This window comes from Thamnophis elegans, chromosome Z, assembly GCF_009769535.1.
Source record: "Thamnophis elegans isolate rThaEle1 chromosome Z, rThaEle1.pri, whole genome shotgun sequence".
In the NCBI taxonomy this organism is placed as follows: Eukaryota; Metazoa; Chordata; class Lepidosauria; order Squamata; family Colubridae; genus Thamnophis; species Thamnophis elegans.
Window position 1 is genome coordinate 88,071,292 of NC_045558.1, and position 17,001 is coordinate 88,088,292.

Sequence of the window (17,001 nt, forward strand, 5' to 3'; positions counted from 1 at the left end):
CTAGTACTAAGGAGACATTTTCTGGCAGTTAGAACAATTAATCAGTGGAAAATGTGCCTCCAGCAATTGTGAGTGCTCCAGCATTTGAAGTTTTTAAGAAGAGATTGGATAACCAATTGTCTGAAACGGTATGGAGCAGTGATGGCAAATCTTTTTGAGACCAAGTACCGAAACGGCATCCAAAACCCCACTTCTCTATTGCAAAGAGCCAACATGTTAATTTAACCTGAATAATGAAGTCTTAATTCAGAAAAAGCAACTCATATGTGATTAACATCATTTCTCTGAAAAAAAACCCAAAATAACAGTGCTTTCAATGATACAAACAACTTTTTATTGAAAGGTAAAAGTTTGCATTTGGCATGCTTTTGATTAATGTGACTTTTGCTGTTGTATGCACACTGATAATTTTTCTAAACTTGGCTCATACTTTGTAAGTTTGAGAGTAGCACATGCAGCACTCAGGTTATCTGTTAGTGACCAACACTATTAGCTAAAACTAAAGAAATGGATATTCCTGAATCAACTAATCCACAGCAGTGGTTCTCAACTGCGGGTTCCTTTTGAATTTACTGACCACCAGCACAATTGGGTGGCAGAGAAAGCAATTTCACAGAAAAGGGAATGGAGAGGGCTGTGGGACGGTTTTCTGGGGAGATATGCACCCACTCCCAGACCCCCTTGGGATCAACCAGGACACCTGCAGCCTTCCCCTACCTCCTCAGGCATTGGAGCATGTTGGGGGATGCTTTTCAAGGAGCCACAAGGGGGGCTGAGAGCTGGTTTCTGTCTCACAAGTAAAGTTTGGTCCAGAACCAATCCCAACATGAAAGTCTTTTATTTGCTACTTGTACTCCTTCTCTTTGCATTTTTACCAGGCAAGAAATTACATTTCTGATTATGTAAAAATAACTCTTAACTCACCTTTCTAAACAGCTATTATCATGTCTAAAAGCAAGATACTTTTCTCCATCTTTTATATGGAGTACCATTTAATCTAGAGCCTTTTAATTGCAGAGGTCCAAATTTAAAAAATGGATTTCTGGAATTAAAGCTCCATTTTTTAGTTAAACTTAATTCACATCTGTTAGTTTTGCTTTAAACAAATAGCTTTGAGCAGTTTGAACAATTGACAGTATGAGCCTCCAAAAGTCTGAAAAATATATCATTGATTTTTCTTTGGCATTTGAACTAGATATCCAATGTAAAAAAGTGCATCAAGGAGGGACTGGAAAGCCAATTCATACTGAACTGTATTGTTTTTTTTTTAATATACTGGCTATGTAATTCTTTGTCTTCCCGTGTTTCTTTTCTCGTCTTCATCTGGCCTTTTTTTAGGCCATTTTGGTCTTTCCAATACTCAGTAAGCCTTTCCGATATACAGGTAGTCCTTGTCTTACAACACTTCATTTAATGACCATTCAAAGTTACAACAGCACTGAAATAAATGACTTATGACGGTTTTTCACAGTGACAATCATTGTAGCATTCTCATGTTCATGTGATCAAATTTCAGATGCTTGGCAACTAGTTCATACTTACGACAATTTCTGTATCCCAAGGTCATGTGATCATCTTTTGCGACCTTCTGATAAGCAAAGTCAATGGGGAAGCCAGATTCACTTAACAACTGGGTTACTAACATATCAACTGCAGCGATTCATTTAACAACTGAGGCAATAAAGGTCATAAAATGGGGCAAAACTAACTTAACAGATATCTCCCTTAACAGAAATCTTGGATTCAATTGTGGTCATATGTTGAAGACTACCTATACTAGCTTTAGTGTATCTTCACTCTCTTCACTATTCTTCAGATACTCTTCCAATGCTATTTTTCTTCTTTATCTGTCTGGTCAAAGACTGTTGAAGAAGTATTTGCAACATCCCACACCCACCTATTTTCCTTGGTAATTAGAATTTGACCCCATATTTGCATGGATGAAGGGCATGATTCATTGTAATTGTTTTTCTGGACTTTCTATTCAAGCTTTTCAGTTCTGCTTAAATCCAGTCCGCTATTCCAGCTGTGTATTTAATGTCTGGAATTGTTCATGTGTTAATTGCCTTGATGTTATTTCCTCCACTGAATTTGGACTTTCCTATCAGTAAGCTAGAATCAAAGAACTTTCTTGTATGAGAAGCTAAAAGTTTACAAACAAACAAACAAACCAAAAACCAAGACAATCCAGTTCCAAATGTACTTGAAAAAGCATCTTTGGGACAACCAGGACCTGGATGACTGAGACTCTCCATACATAATAGGGGCAATTGTTGTCTCATGTAATACACAACCTATTAGAATTTGCAGCAAGCACACAAGTTAATAATTGAGCAGGATTCATTTATATAACAAACTTTTTTATATACAATACCATATAGCAGAAGCCAGAACCAGAACTCAGAATCCAGAAGTACAGAATCAATAATCACAGAAGCTATAGAATCACAGAAGCGTGCGTGTGTGTATGCGCGCACACACACACAAACACACAACAGTGAACCAAAGCCACACCCAGGCTCTGAGCTGTCTGGATCACCAAACAGTCCCCATTGGCTGATCTGTTACCATGTCTCTTCCAATTCACAAACCCTTATATACTGACACAACCAATACTTGCTCGAAATTCCTGCCTTTAATGTTACTTAAGGCTTCCTAGCAGCCTGTCAGATCAACTTTTTTGTTTTTTCATCAATTGGGGGTGGGAGAGACATCTAATTCTTAAAAATATCACTGTTGTCCAATATTTTCTCAACTTCTTAATGACTATCCTATGCTTGGAATTTTTTAAAATATCCTTTTCCTGTCTGATACCTTCCAACATTGAAGATCTCTTTGATGCTTTGCAAGCTCTTTGCAGACCATGGCTTTTGCTGCAAGAGACAACTCAGAAAAATCTTGGCTTGATCTGAATCACTTTTAACTGATAGCAGGTGTATGCCGGCTACTATTCAATATCAGTTTTAATGTGTGCTGAATTCGCCACATCCCTATTTATAACAAGGTATGCACACCTATGCAACCAAATTACTGTTTTTTAAATTATTATAGCCACCAAAAAATCTGTTTGTTTTTTTAATTAATTTGTGCAGCCTATAGGTTATATTAAAAGTGGGGGGGATCTGATTTATCTTGGTCTGATTTTTTTTTACAACTCATTAATGTGATATTTTAACAGGGTTGTATAGACTTTTTATATCCACTGTATTTCAAATCATTCAATAATATATCCTACTGTTTTCTTTCTTTTTGATGCCAAAAACATAACCTGAGCTCTCATAATGTACTGGAATTCCTTATTGTAGATAAGGAAACATCAAGAGTTAAATTTATTCAGAAAAATGCTGTTTAGTTCTGATGTTTAGTGCTGATAATACTTCCATCTACAATAATAATTCATTGTCTCCATCTATTCAGTCTCTACTTACTCTAACAGTTATGAGCCGTATAAGTAGGAGCTGTCACTTCCATGTCTATTATATGGTTAAGCAAAAAACTAGAAATATAGTGTGTGCCTATTCTTGAATATATTTTATGAACTGAAGAGTGGTAGATATATGTTTTCTTTGAAGGATATTTATATCTCCATACTTCAAAAATGATAACAATGGCATATAACTGAAAGATTTTGAGGAACCTTGCCAAAGTTTCTTTTGGATGAAATTGCTTTATCCATATTTGGGAGAAAAAAAACCTCATGAATATCTCAAAGAATTAAGATATCTCCATCTGAGCTATATATATTACAGTTTAGGTCAATTTCTTGCTACCCCATGCCTCCATCTTGTGTTGCAAAACTTTTCTCCTTCCATCTTCTCAATCTCCCTTCTCTACCTTCTTCCTTCTTCTTCTCCTTCCTTCTTTCTTCTTCCCCTTTTTTCCCCCTCTCCTCCTCTCTTTCTTATCCGCTCTCCTCCTCTTATTCTTGTTTAGTCCAGTTTTCTTGGGCCGTTCTTTGCTTGTTTTGCCCCCACCCCCAGTCCCCAGGAGCACTTTGCAGGCCTCTCAAACTCTCTGCATGCCCCATTTTCACAAAAAAATGAGGCGTGCAGAGAGTTTGGGAGGTGTGCAGAGTGCAAAAACCTTTTAAAAGAAATTTACCTCTTCAAAATCTTGATGTTCTTATACTCTGGTGTGTCTTATACTCTGACAAATACGGTATATTCTATTTTCTGTTTCGTACTAACATATTCTGTAGGCTTCTTAAATTTACAGATTTTCATCTAGATCTAGATCTGGATAAGTCTCATCCTTTTTCATTTCTTTTTCCATATCTTCTTTACTGAAATCCTCAGATATATCTTTGAAACTTAAGTTATGTTTCCATATTTCTGACTAGTTTTGACTAATTTTAATTTGGGTTCCAATTTACTCAGTTCTGTCTCCTGAAGACTACTGAAAACAATGTCAGATATTCTGTCTTCAGTTTTTAATTTTGATGTTTTACGAGTCATTGTTTTATTATATATCTAATTAATACCAATCAGCATTGAGAGAGCTTGAATTTTGCTTTTAAATTTTGATGTATTCACTGAATTAAAGTAACAAGATTATTTTTCTCTCTGTGCAACTCTTCTGTCAGCACTTTTTTTAAGTTGAGGAAAGGCAATAGAGGGATCAAGCTTGTTTTCTTCCATTTTGAATTCTTCTCAGCTATATTTTGTCCTACTCAGATTAGGTTAGTAAATAATATACTTAACAATAATTGATTTTTATGCTTAATAATCTTATTCATTAAATTAAAAGGATTAAAACATTAATATGGAATTATTTGAAAGTTCAGTAATATTCATTTACATAGAATATAAATGTTTGTTCTTAATATTAGTTCTTACATTAAAAATTAAATGCCATTTTCATTATTAACATAAAATTGAACATTTAATTTAATTTTGTCCTTATGTTGGAGCTCCCTCTTGTGGCTAAAAATACATGTAAAATATTTTTTTAAAGTCAGTTTTAGCCATTATGAATATTGTACTTTGAGTGATGCCTGTCAGTTTAGAGCAAACAGAATAGATCAGTATAGAGCAAATACCTCCAAATTAAGCTTTAGCCATGCAAATGCACTGAAGAAGTTTGGAATCAAGGTATTGATGCCTTTTAATTTTTCAATTAAAAAGTCAAAATAATAAAAGTAATACAGTAATTTAATTCAGATTATGGTGCTCATTCTCCAGCCCACTAAGATCCATTTGTGTTCAACACATCACCAAACTTCTGTGCCAAGAGAATAAAATTTACTATGCAGTAATAATTGTGCTGTTATATAAACTGTCAAAAACTGTTTGCCTATGACTGAATTTTCATACAACAGCTCTACTTATTCTTCTACTTTCATGCCACATTTTCAGGCTTTTCATCGGTCACTAGCTTTTATCCACCCTTCTCCATCTAGAGATTTTGGCCTCATGTAAGAAAAGGCAGCACAATACAGGGAGTCCTTGAGATATGGCTGTAATGGAACTTGCCTTTTATGATTGTGTGCTGGTGATGGTTGTTAAGTGAAGCAGCTCATTTAATGACTTTTCTCCCCAATGTTGTCATTAAATGAGTGTGTCTGTCATTAAAAGGAGAACAGGATGACTTTCATATCTGTAGCTTCTCAAGGACCAGTTCAATCTTTCCAAGGATTTGTCTTTCCATTATCATTTATCATTCATCATTATTTATTGGTTTTGTATGCCGCCCACTCCCGAAGGACTCCGGGCGGCTTACAATAAAACAGGGAAAGAGGATAAATAAGACAATACAAGGCCATACAACAATTTAAAATACGACAACATTCACAGATGAAGTGGGGCTGGATGCATCAACAGCCACCAGCCTGCCGGAACAGCCCGGACTTGGTAGCTTTACGGAAGGCCGGGAGGGTAGTAAGGGTCTGGATTTCCACGGGGAGCTCGTTCCAGAAGGCCGGAGCTGCAACAGAAAAGGCTCTCCCCCGAGGGGTCGGAGGAGCCAAGTCTGTGTGATCGAATCAGTTTTTGGGAGGTAATTGGCAGGAGGCGGTCTCTCAGGTACTCAGGTCCGATGCCGTGAAGGGCTTTATAAGTAATGACTAGCACCTTGAAGCGTGTCCGGAGCCCAATGGGTAGCCAGTGCAGCTTGTGGAGGATAGGTGTAACGGGTGTATACCTACGTGCACCCACAATCGCTCGCGCGGCTGCATTCTGGACTAACTGGAGTCTTCGAACACTCTTCAAGGGCACCCCCATGTAGAGCGCATTATAGTAATCCAGTCTTGAGGTCACGAGGGTGTGAGTGACTATCTGCAGGGCCTCCCGGTCCAGGTAGGGTTGCAATTGGTGCACCAGGTGAACCTGGGCAAAGGCCCCCCTGGTCACAGCCGACAAATGGTGTTCTAAAGTCAGCTGTGGATCAAGAAGGACTCCCAAATTGCGAAACCTCTCTGAGGGGCGTATAATTTCACCCCCCAGCCTGAGAGATGGAGTAGTTAGCCAGTCTTTGGGAGGGAGCATCAATAGCCACTCAGTCTTGTCAGGATTGAGTGCAAGCTTGTTCGTTCCCATCCAGACCCTGACAGCCTCCAGGCACTGGCACATCACTTCTACCGCTTCACTGAGTTGGCACGAGGCGGACAGATACAATTGTGTATCGTCTGCATATTGGTGATATTTAATCCCATGCCGGCGTATGATCTCACTCAGCGGCTTCATGTAGATGTTAAATAGGAGGGGGGACAGGACCGAACCCTGCGGCACCCCATAATTGAGGGGCCTAGGGGTCGACCTCTGCCCTCCGACCAACACCGACTGCGTCTGTCCGAGAGGTAGGAGGAGAACCACCGGAAGGACGGTGCTGCCCACTCCCACCTCACGCAACCGTCGCAGAAGGATACCATGGTCGATGGTATCAAAGGCCGCTAAGAGGTCAAGAAGCACAAGGATAGAGGAGTGACCCCTATCCCTGGCTCGCCAGAGATCATCGATCAGTGTGACCAAAGCAGTTTCCGTGCTGTAACCAGGCCTGAAACCGGACTGAAAGGAATCCAGATAATCGATTTCATCCAAGGACCGTCAGAGTTGAAAGACCACCACTTTCTCAACCTTACCTACGAAGGGGAGGTTGGAGACTGGACGATAGTTGCTCAAAATGGCTGGGTCCAGAGACGGTTTCTTCAGGAGGGGTCTCACCACCACATTCTTTAGGAGGAGCGGGAAGGATCCCTCACGGAGAGAGGTGTTAACTATCGTCTGGATTCAGCCACGTGTCACCTCCCTGCTGGTCGAAACCAGCCAGGAGGGGCACAGGTCCAGTATACAGGTGGAGGCACTCACCGCTCCCATGGCCTTGTCCACTTCCTCAGGAGTGACAAGTTGAAACTCAGTCCATAAGCTCCGCTCAAGACCTTCCCCCGGTACCTCGGCTGGTACCGTGCAATTGGAGTCCATTACTTTAGAGGATCATGTTGATCTCTCAACTATGTTTTTATCCTACCCATATACCTTTAAATACTATAAAGTACATGTATTATGTACTTTAAATACATGTATTTGTATTTGTATTTAAATACATGTATTTTCTCTGAAATAGTTTGAATTAATCTTCTGGCCTTTCACCTGAAACTTCCAACTTCAGAGAAAATGCATCATCTTCAAATGCTCCTTTCAGGTCTTCGAATTCTTCTATGTCCCTTGTCCTCTTGATACCTAAATGCAGATAAATTCTTGGAAGCAGCTGAGAATGTCCATGCATATCTCCTCCTTTACCAATTCCATTTCTACTATGCACACAATCAATCTACTTGTCGGGCCTTTTCTGTTGCTAATGATGTCTATAGACTTTCTGGATTTTAAGGATAGGACATTGTATAGTGGATGGCCAGTTGAATCAAATATCAATGCCGTCTCTTCCCATTCTTCAGTTTCCTAACAAATTTGTAGATGGGCAGAAAACTGACTCTGAAATAGAAATTGCTAGTTTTGTCCTTTCCCAGATTCTGCAGCTAGTTTGGCTTTTCCTATGCCAATGGTGATGACAATGATGATAATTTCAGTTCCTTGGTCTTTCTTGTATTGCTGTTGTAATAATTTTTTAGCAATTGAGTGAGAAGATTGAAACCACATCTCTTTAATGTGTGCAGTGATGGTAACCAATAAGCCAGTGATGGTTTATTGTCTAAATCAGTGGTTCCTAACGTCCTACAGGGGGGCAATTTGATTTTTAATGGGGGCAATTAAAAATGAGCTATTAACTGAATTTTTGAAAGCCTACTAATTGTTCTTATATATTTGTGATGAAACAGCTGTGTTTCATTCATCTATCGTTGTCTTTGTTAAGGTGCATTTCCTAGGGCCTGGTCTGAAAAGGATATCCCAGGTGGGGTGTGGGGAGTAGCTACCAGCCAATCAGATGTGTTCCCACTAAGGATCATGGGACTGGTGGAGTCTCTATCTCTCTCTCTTTCCTGTGGGCTTTGCTGCTGGGTGGTTGCAGGGAGAGCTGCTCTGTGGGGAGACAGAGTGGATGGCTGCTGGGGGAAGCCCAGTAGTGATGATACAGAACCATGGCCTAAGTTTAAGTAATAAATTGTTAGCTTTACAGTTATTTTTAGTCTATATTTTCCCAGGCCGTTTTATACAAAACTTTTCCTCTCAGAACAATCTAAGGCTGGGCCATGCATGCATAGGGCTTGCCAGACCTGTGTGATTCAACTCCACCTTCTGAACTACCAAAGCATTTCCCCACTAAGTTGCCACTGTTACCTCATTCTGGATCCAACAGCTCCAGGAGCGGACTCCTGTGAAAGGGTCGTTTGACCCCCAAAGAGGTCCCGACCCACAGGTTGAGAACCACTGCTCTAGTGAATCATGAATGATGTTTAGTTTTGGCTCCTTTTGTGCCATCTTGCTCTGATATGATGCAGCAGAGAACCGATGATTATTACTGGCATGATGCAGCAGATTACCAGCATAAGGATTATTCTTGGTTGCATCATTGATTCCGTTGATCCCATTAGTTATCCAAATCTCCATTTAATCCTTCATAACAGGATTACAATCGGCTTTTTCAATCTAACTCAGTATACTTCTTTCAGTACAGTTTATTTTTTATCCTTTCTCTCCTGGCGGAGTAACCTTCTTTTTTCATGGAATACTATTATTTATGTGATATTGCAGTCCAGCCCAGTGGAAACAGTATTATTATTGCTCCCATCTTCATTTAGTGCCCATCTCTTGTATCCTCTAGAAGAGTTGAAGCTGATAAAATTGAAAGAGAAAGACAATTTATAAGCAAAGGATAGAGGGCAGAAATTTTAAAGCAAAGAAACCACATGACTGTTGACTCAAATAGACACAAGGAATAAATCTAGTGTTCAAACCTTGGGACTACCATAGATAAAGAAGTGGTTCCCAGGTGTTGGTGTTCACTGGCTGTTGATTTGACTGATTTGCATGTTTTCTTGTTTTCTTTGTTCTGGGTGTAATTGGTATCTTCAGTTTAATATTGGGACATTTCCCTTAGGCTCTGTGTCCCATTGATTGTTGTCTTAATCTTTATTATCGTGTCAAGGATACTTTCTTATTATATACAGGTAATCCTCAATTTATAATTATAATTGAGGATTACCTGTATATATAAAGGGTATTTAAGTGTTTAAGTATTTAATAAATGTATAGGCCGCCCAATCCCGGAGGACTCCGGGCGGCTTACAGAAATACATTTTTAAAAAATAAAGAATTAAAAATAGAGAAAAAACAGATTAAAACAGATTAAAAGATCACTTCATGCACTCAATCTAGGCGGGGCTGGACCTCATTCATGAGGTCAACAGCCCCAGGCCTGCCGGAATAGCCAGGTTTTGGTAGCCTTTCGGAAGGCCGTGAGAGTGGGAAGGATCCGGATCTCTGGGGGTAGATCATTCCATAGGGTCGGAGCAGCCACAGAGAAGGCCCTCCCCCGGGGAGCCGCCAGACGGCATTGTCTGGCCGATGGCACCCGGAGAAGGCCCACCCTGTGTGATCTTATCGGCTGTTGGGAGGTATGCAGCAGAAGATGGTCTCGCAGATATCTGGGTCCTAGGCCATGTAGGGCTTTAAAGGTAATAACCAGCACCTTGAAATGCGTTCGGAGACCGATAGGAAGCCAGTGCAGCTCGCGGAGGATAGATGTAACATGGGTGTATCGTGGTACACCCAATATCGCTCGTGCGGCTGCATTCTGGACCAATTGTAGTCTCCAAACACTTTTCAGGGACAGCCCCATGTAGAGTGCGTAACAGTAGTCAAGTCTTGAGGTGACGAGGGCATGAGTGACCATTTGAAGTGCCTCCCGATCCAGGTAGGGCCACAACTGGTGCACCAGGCAGACCTGGGGATAGGCCCCCCTGGCCACAGCTGACAAGTGATGCTCCAATGTCAGCTGCGAGTCCAGGAGGACACCCAAGTTGTGGACCCTCTCTGAGGGGTGTAGAGTTTCACCTCCCAGGCTTAGGGATGGAATATCTGGACTGTCCTTGGGGGGGGGCAACATCCACAGCCACTCAGTCTTGTCAGGATTGAGTGCAAGTTTGTTCACTCCCATCCAGACCCTGATATGTTCCAGGCACTGGAACATCACTTCCACCACTACACTGAGTTGGCACAGGGCGGAGAGATACAACTGAGTATCATCCGCATATTGATGGTATTTAATCCCGTGCCGGTGAATGATCTCATTCAGTGGTAGATATTGAATAGGAGGGAGGACAAGACCGAGCCCTGCGGCACCCCATATTTAAGGGGCCTAGGGGTCGACCTTTGTCCTCCAACCAACACTGACTGCGACCTGCTGGAGAGGTAAGAGGAGAACCACTGTAAAACGGTGCCTCCCACTCCCACATCTTCCAGCCGTCGCAGAAGGATACCATGGTCGATGGTATCGAAGGCCGCTGAGAGGTCAAGGAGCAGTAATATAGGCCGCTGAGAGGTCAAGGAACAGGGTAATATACTTATTACCCTTTTGGCAGCCATTGAGGACAAAATTATAGTTTTAAATGTTATGCTGGTCATTAAGGTCACCATGTGACCATAGCCTATTTTATTACCCTCTTGGCAGCAATTAAGTGAATCATTGTGGATATTAAGCAAACGCTGCAGGTATTAAGTGAATTTATTGTCTGCAATGGATGTTTTTAGCTGAAAACCAAAATAAAACACTAATTTTTTGGGGAAAAAACCTTCGTAAATTGTGGTCATGTGGCCACAGGATACTGCAAATGGCTATAAGTGCAGGCTGGTTTACAAGTACCCAAAATATGAACACGTGATCACAGGCACCTCTCTCCCTGGCTGTCATGAACTTCAAATCTGGATTGTAAGTAACCCTGGGTAATCCATCATAATATTGAATGGTCGCTAAGCTACCAATCTTACATTGAAGACTATCTGTAGGACTAACTGTAGGGCCCCAGCCTGTCTTCATGGTATTAGAGTATAACTCCACTTAAACAAATTTGGTACCTCTAGAATGGAGAAACAATTCCTATTTAACAGTCTAGCTTGCTATATGTTTTGTCATTTGACTGTCCTTTGCAAAGTAATATCCTTTTCTTTTAACTAATAATCAAATGGGCACAATGACTCAGTGCTTAAAATGCTGAACTTATCAGTTGGAAAGCTGACAGCCCAGGTTCGAGACCTAAATGCGCCCAGTTCCTGCCCACCCAGCAGTTCAAAAGCAAGCAAATACCGCTTGCAAGTAGATTAATAGGTACCACTTCAATGGGAAGCTAACAGTGTTCCATGCACCTTTGGTGTATACCCATGCTGGCCACATGACCTGGGAAATATCTTCAGCCAATGCTGGTTTCCTTGGCCAAGAAATGAAGATGACCACTGTGCCCTAGAGGTGGGCATGACTGGACATGAAAAACTTTTATCTTTTACCAATAATCAGACATTGAGATATTTTTGTTGAATTGATTGACTTGTTGTTTTTAATTTGCAGTCTTTTATTGTGGTAATCATAACAATTGATAACTATTTTTGGTTTTAATAGTGCAGTTAATTCTTGCCTCATTCATTTAAAATGACTACAGCACTGAATAAATGGTAGTTATGGCTGGTCGACAAAATTACAGCTATTGCAACTTTCCCGTGGTCAAGTAATCAAAATTTGGGTGTTTGGTATTTGCCTATATTTACAAATGCAAATCCCCCCCCCAATCTCCTATTTCCCCCATTTCTGTCCTTTTCCCCTCTCTGCTGTAAAACCGTCCTAGCCCGAACCAGGGAGAAAGCATACAAAAACACGGGAGATGCAGTGGATGGAATTTCCAGTGTTTACTTCTCTTTCAGTGGTTGGAGCAACAGGGTGCAGAGTGAACATAGTACACTAACACCATGCAAAGTATAGCAAAGGAAGCTACCGCCTCCAAGCACATTTTATGGACTGGGGACAGGCCACGGCCCTGGCCAGACAGCCACGCTGGCATCTGGCCACTCATAGCCAGCATTTGCCCATGCATCAGCAAAGTCTGGCAAGGGCCAGGAAGTCTCAGCCCATCAGCTAATGTGAGGCAGCAGCATTCCAGTCCTGGAAACGCTGTCAGCATCTGCAGGCTCTCTTGCTCGCTGGCATGGTCCTAATGGTTGACCAGCCATATTCCAGACTCAACAGCTGACAAATGGTCGCTCCCGAGCATGCCACTTCCGTGGAATTCGCTGCCGGAAACAACTGACGAGTGGCTGCCGTGGGCATCGGGGAGCTGCCGCTGCCACTGATGCTACTGCCGATCCCCTCCCCAACAAGAAGGACCTCTCTGTGCCTCTCCCACCACTAACCCCACCCCACAGTATGGCAAGCTCCGCAACGGGACTCAACACCTGCATTTTGCCACTCTGTGCTCCTATACCCTTCCTCCTGCACTCTGCTGCTTGGCTACCCAGTGTTCTGTACTACACTTCCATTGCCCTGCCCCCCCCTCCCCCGCACTCTGCCCTGTATCTTTGACATCAGCTCTGAGAGGAAGAAGATGGTCAAGATGAGCAGGAGCTTGAATGAGGTAGTGGGAGTGGCAGAGTGCAGGTGGCAGGATCAGTGGAGCATAGGCCAGCAGGGTTGGGGGAGTGCAAGGTGGCCAGAAGGGCAGGCATGGTAGGTGGTGGAAATGCAAGTGGAACTGAGCAGAACAGGAGAAGCGTGAAGTCCTTGCCAAACAATGGTGCAATCTTGGCCTAATAGTAACAACCAGGGTTACCAAAATTGGCATAGCAAAATGATGCAGTCACATGATGTTTTGCATGATGACTGTATTTCTTAGCAATTGAAATTCTGCTCCCAGTTAGGGTTATTGAGAAGTATCTGTATCTCTGTTAAATTTGCTCAGGACATGTCATCTTGTTCTTTTTAACCTGATGAACTTTGATATTTCTTAAGGGCAAAGAACTATTTAGCTTTTTTTTCCCCTGAATGCAGTTTCAGAATTTCATTGGCATCTCTTTACTGTATTGGCGTTTTCTTGAAATTAATTCTGTGGAGTAATATTTTCTTCCTTTCATTGTCTCAAAGGCTGACTAACTAAGCCTTTTTCAAAACAGGTAGAAAATAAATCAGTTACCCAACAGTGGTTTTCCATTGGTCAAACCACCATTGTAGTGTTATTATTTGGCCATGCACTTTGTTGCCATTTGACATGTGTGCAGAAATATTTTGAGAAATATTTTCTTTTCTGGGATTTGTCTAATGGTTATCTGATCTCAATTTTATTCACTTATAAGATGTTATCTGAATCATTGGTTTCAGTATGAGGCAATGCTGGCACATTTTTCTTTCCTCAGTATTTTCCCATTATCATTTGAGTCTGCCACTCAGTGCAATTTGTGCTGATCACCCATTTATGTAACAGACAGAAGAACTGGTTTCTTACCTTTAATAGTAGTAGTTCAGATCAGCACAACTTGACACAACCTCTTGTCTCCCTGGATAGAGTTTGAAACAGTATGATGGTTTTATTTGTGTTGATAATTGAAACTGAGAGATTGGATAGGAGTCTCATTCATATATAATGCTATGAGGTAAGGAGGGAAGCTGTCAAAAATCTTTGTTCTGGAATATTTTGAATTTGCTATTCTGTAGTTACAGAACCCATATATGTCATATGTCTGTGATAAGCATTTGAAGAACTACAGTTACAGGCAAATAGGGAGTTCTTTTTATGCTTAGGGAGTACTTTTTACACAGTACTAAAGAAAACAATAATTGAATTTGATTTCCTATACTATAGAATGCAATTTAATAAGATTTCTTAACAGATTGGGAAATAAGTTAGCTTCTTAAAATGTTTTTCCTAATTTAGTGTAAAGTATAAAGTCCCCTAGATGCCCGTTCATTATTATATTAATAACACTTTTTGAAATTATTTTTCTTAGGTGGCAGTTGTGCAGAGAACGATTGTGCTTTTGAACCAGAGTATGCTATCCCAACACTCACAGTGCCTGAAGGTATGCAGCACATTCGAATTATGGAAGGCATGTCCCGCTCTCTCCCATCTTCCCCATTACTAACACATCAATCTATCAGTGTTCGACTGCAGCCTATGAAGAAATTGACTGGTAAGGAACTTAAATTAATAAATTAAAATTGTTAAATAAAGATTCTCATCCTCAATTCCCCCCTCCCAAAACTGCACTAATGATTGCCTGACTTCCGTAGCTTACGTTAACTAGAATTGTATTGTATTTGTCCTGTATCTGTTTTACTTTAGTCAATAAAACAGTTGAACAGATTAGCTATTATAATGTTTTGCTGAAGAGCCAGTCAGTGAATAATCGTGATTCTGATTTGATATGCGTGACACAGTGATATCAGTTTTGCCTACCTAAGTTCTTTCTACAGTAATAGGTGAGACCTAAGAGAGCAGTTGCATTCATGATTCTAAACCCAGATATGTACATCAACTTGCTATCTTTCTAACCTGAATGTTCATATATGAAGGGATGCAATTTTCAAGGATTATGCTGGGATTTTCCTAGAGTATTCTTTGGAGTGACATCTTGTATTTGGAAATCCGAATTTCAAGATATCCATAGTAACCATGGTGCTATTCCTGTTTAGATGTGGTGCCAGTTATTTAGTAGGGCATAAAGTAATTCTAAATAACAAATAAAATTTTGAATGAATTTAAATAAACAGGGGCTAGAGCCCAGTAGAATGGGTTGGCACATACCATACTACCATAATGGAAAATAGCATCTAACAATGAGACCCAATCTTTTTTTCCCACAGATAGTCCTAAACCTTCATATAAGAATGGTCTGAAATTATGATGGCCTTGGAAAGGGTGCTTTACAGCCTATAAAGCACTTTTGGCCATCACAAAATGTCTTGCAGTCATGTTATCACAATTTGGGCACTTGGTAACCTGTTCTCACTTATGACTGGTTGCCAAGTGTCCTGTGATCATGTGATCACAAGTTGCAATCTTGTCTGTTGGCTTCTCTAGAAACTCAATGGTAATGCCATCAGGGAAGGTTGCTAGTTGCTGCCACCTATAAAGAGTACTCTCTCATATCTGGAAGCTCTTTTCAACTGAAGCTCCACCAAAGGAATTCCTTTTCATACATGACAGGGAGCTGAACTCCTTTGGCAGGTAGCACTTTCATCCAGGTCCTAGAGATGAGAGGGAGCCAAAATACTAGTAGAGAGGCAATGTGGGAAGGTGAAGGACACAGGGTATCTCAGGTAGGTGAGGGAGTTAGTGCATGCCACATTTATTGTGATAATCTCTTTGCTCAGGAACTGAAAATCCTTTTTGGATTTTTGCAGAGAGGACTTTTAGCTCCTGAGTAGATTGGACTAAAGGGGCTTTTTGCCTAATGTTTAAACATTCTTTTTTAAAAAAATTAAGAATAGGTAAATGGGGCTTCCCTCTCTCATTTGCTCCCTTATCCAATTACTTCGTGCCCCTCCCCATTTCATCAAGATTTGTAACTCTTTTCCATTTTTTCTAGTGTACATACCCCTTCCTGCTATCCTATTTCTATTGTACTGTAGTTTTTATTTTTTCTGTTCTATTCTGGAAGAGTTTTAATCTATGTCAATGAAATAATGGCTTATATAATCAGATGAGGATTAAATAAATAAATTACCTAATTTTACAGATAATTGATTTTAATTAATACTGAATATTAATTCATTTAATTTATTTTTTTCCTCCTGAGCTTGGCCTTTTTCTGGAGTTTGGCTTTAGGCAAGTGCATTCATACATAGACAAAGATACAGAGTGCATATTTATTGAATAATTGGAATCAAGAATGCAGGTTTTTATTACATTGAGATTAGCAATCCTATTTTGAAAATATAGGGAGAGTCAATGTAGCACTAGATTTTTGTTTGACTTACATTTTTTCTCTCTATTTTTCCCAGTGAGTTGCAGGATGGGATGAGGTGGGATCATATTTATTTGAAGAGCATTGTCCTTTCAAGCAGATGATACATCTAAGGAAACCAACATATGATAAATGTATTTATAAGCTATATATAAAAATCCAAGGAAGTTTAAAATCTGATTGAGGATGATACATTCAATGGGAATAAACAAATTACTTATGATAATTTAGATAAACATGTATTTCTGATAATTGAAAGACAGATCAATGTACATGGATTTATCCTGTACAGGTTAGAATTACATATCCCTGAAGACCCAGAGTTGCTGTTTGGATATCTTCTACTCTTTTAAATCTACATGGCCAGCTGGTATTAACTATTTTAGAGTAACCATCTAATGATTGATGCAGGATACTACCCTTTTAAGTTGTGTTTTTAATATATTTTTCTAGTATTTTATTTTTGTTAATTTCTTTGAATGCCACCTGTTCATCAGTCTGTCATGGCTCCAGTTGCATCACCTCAGAAAATAACTTGGCCCCATTTTCATTTCTACCGTATTACTATATATTCTAGCAATCACTCATTAGATCAGTATTAACTGCCATAGGAAGTTGTAAGCCTTGACATGCCCATCCACCCTCAAGTCCTGACAGTAGGTGGCAT

At 40.3% G+C, this 17,001-nt stretch overlaps 1 protein-coding gene across 1 annotated transcript in view; it reads left to right on the forward strand.

Moving 5' to 3' along the window:
• TANC2 (tetratricopeptide repeat, ankyrin repeat and coiled-coil containing 2) overlaps nucleotides 1–17,001 on the forward strand; it is a 335,865-nt gene that overhangs the window by 124,129 nt on the left and 194,735 nt on the right. Inside the window, exon 4 of the mRNA XM_032236790.1 lies at nucleotides 14,376–14,558. Within this exon, the coding sequence (XP_032092681.1) occupies nucleotides 14,376–14,558 (183 nt within the window). The remainder of the gene's footprint in view (nucleotides 1–14,375; nucleotides 14,559–17,001) is intronic.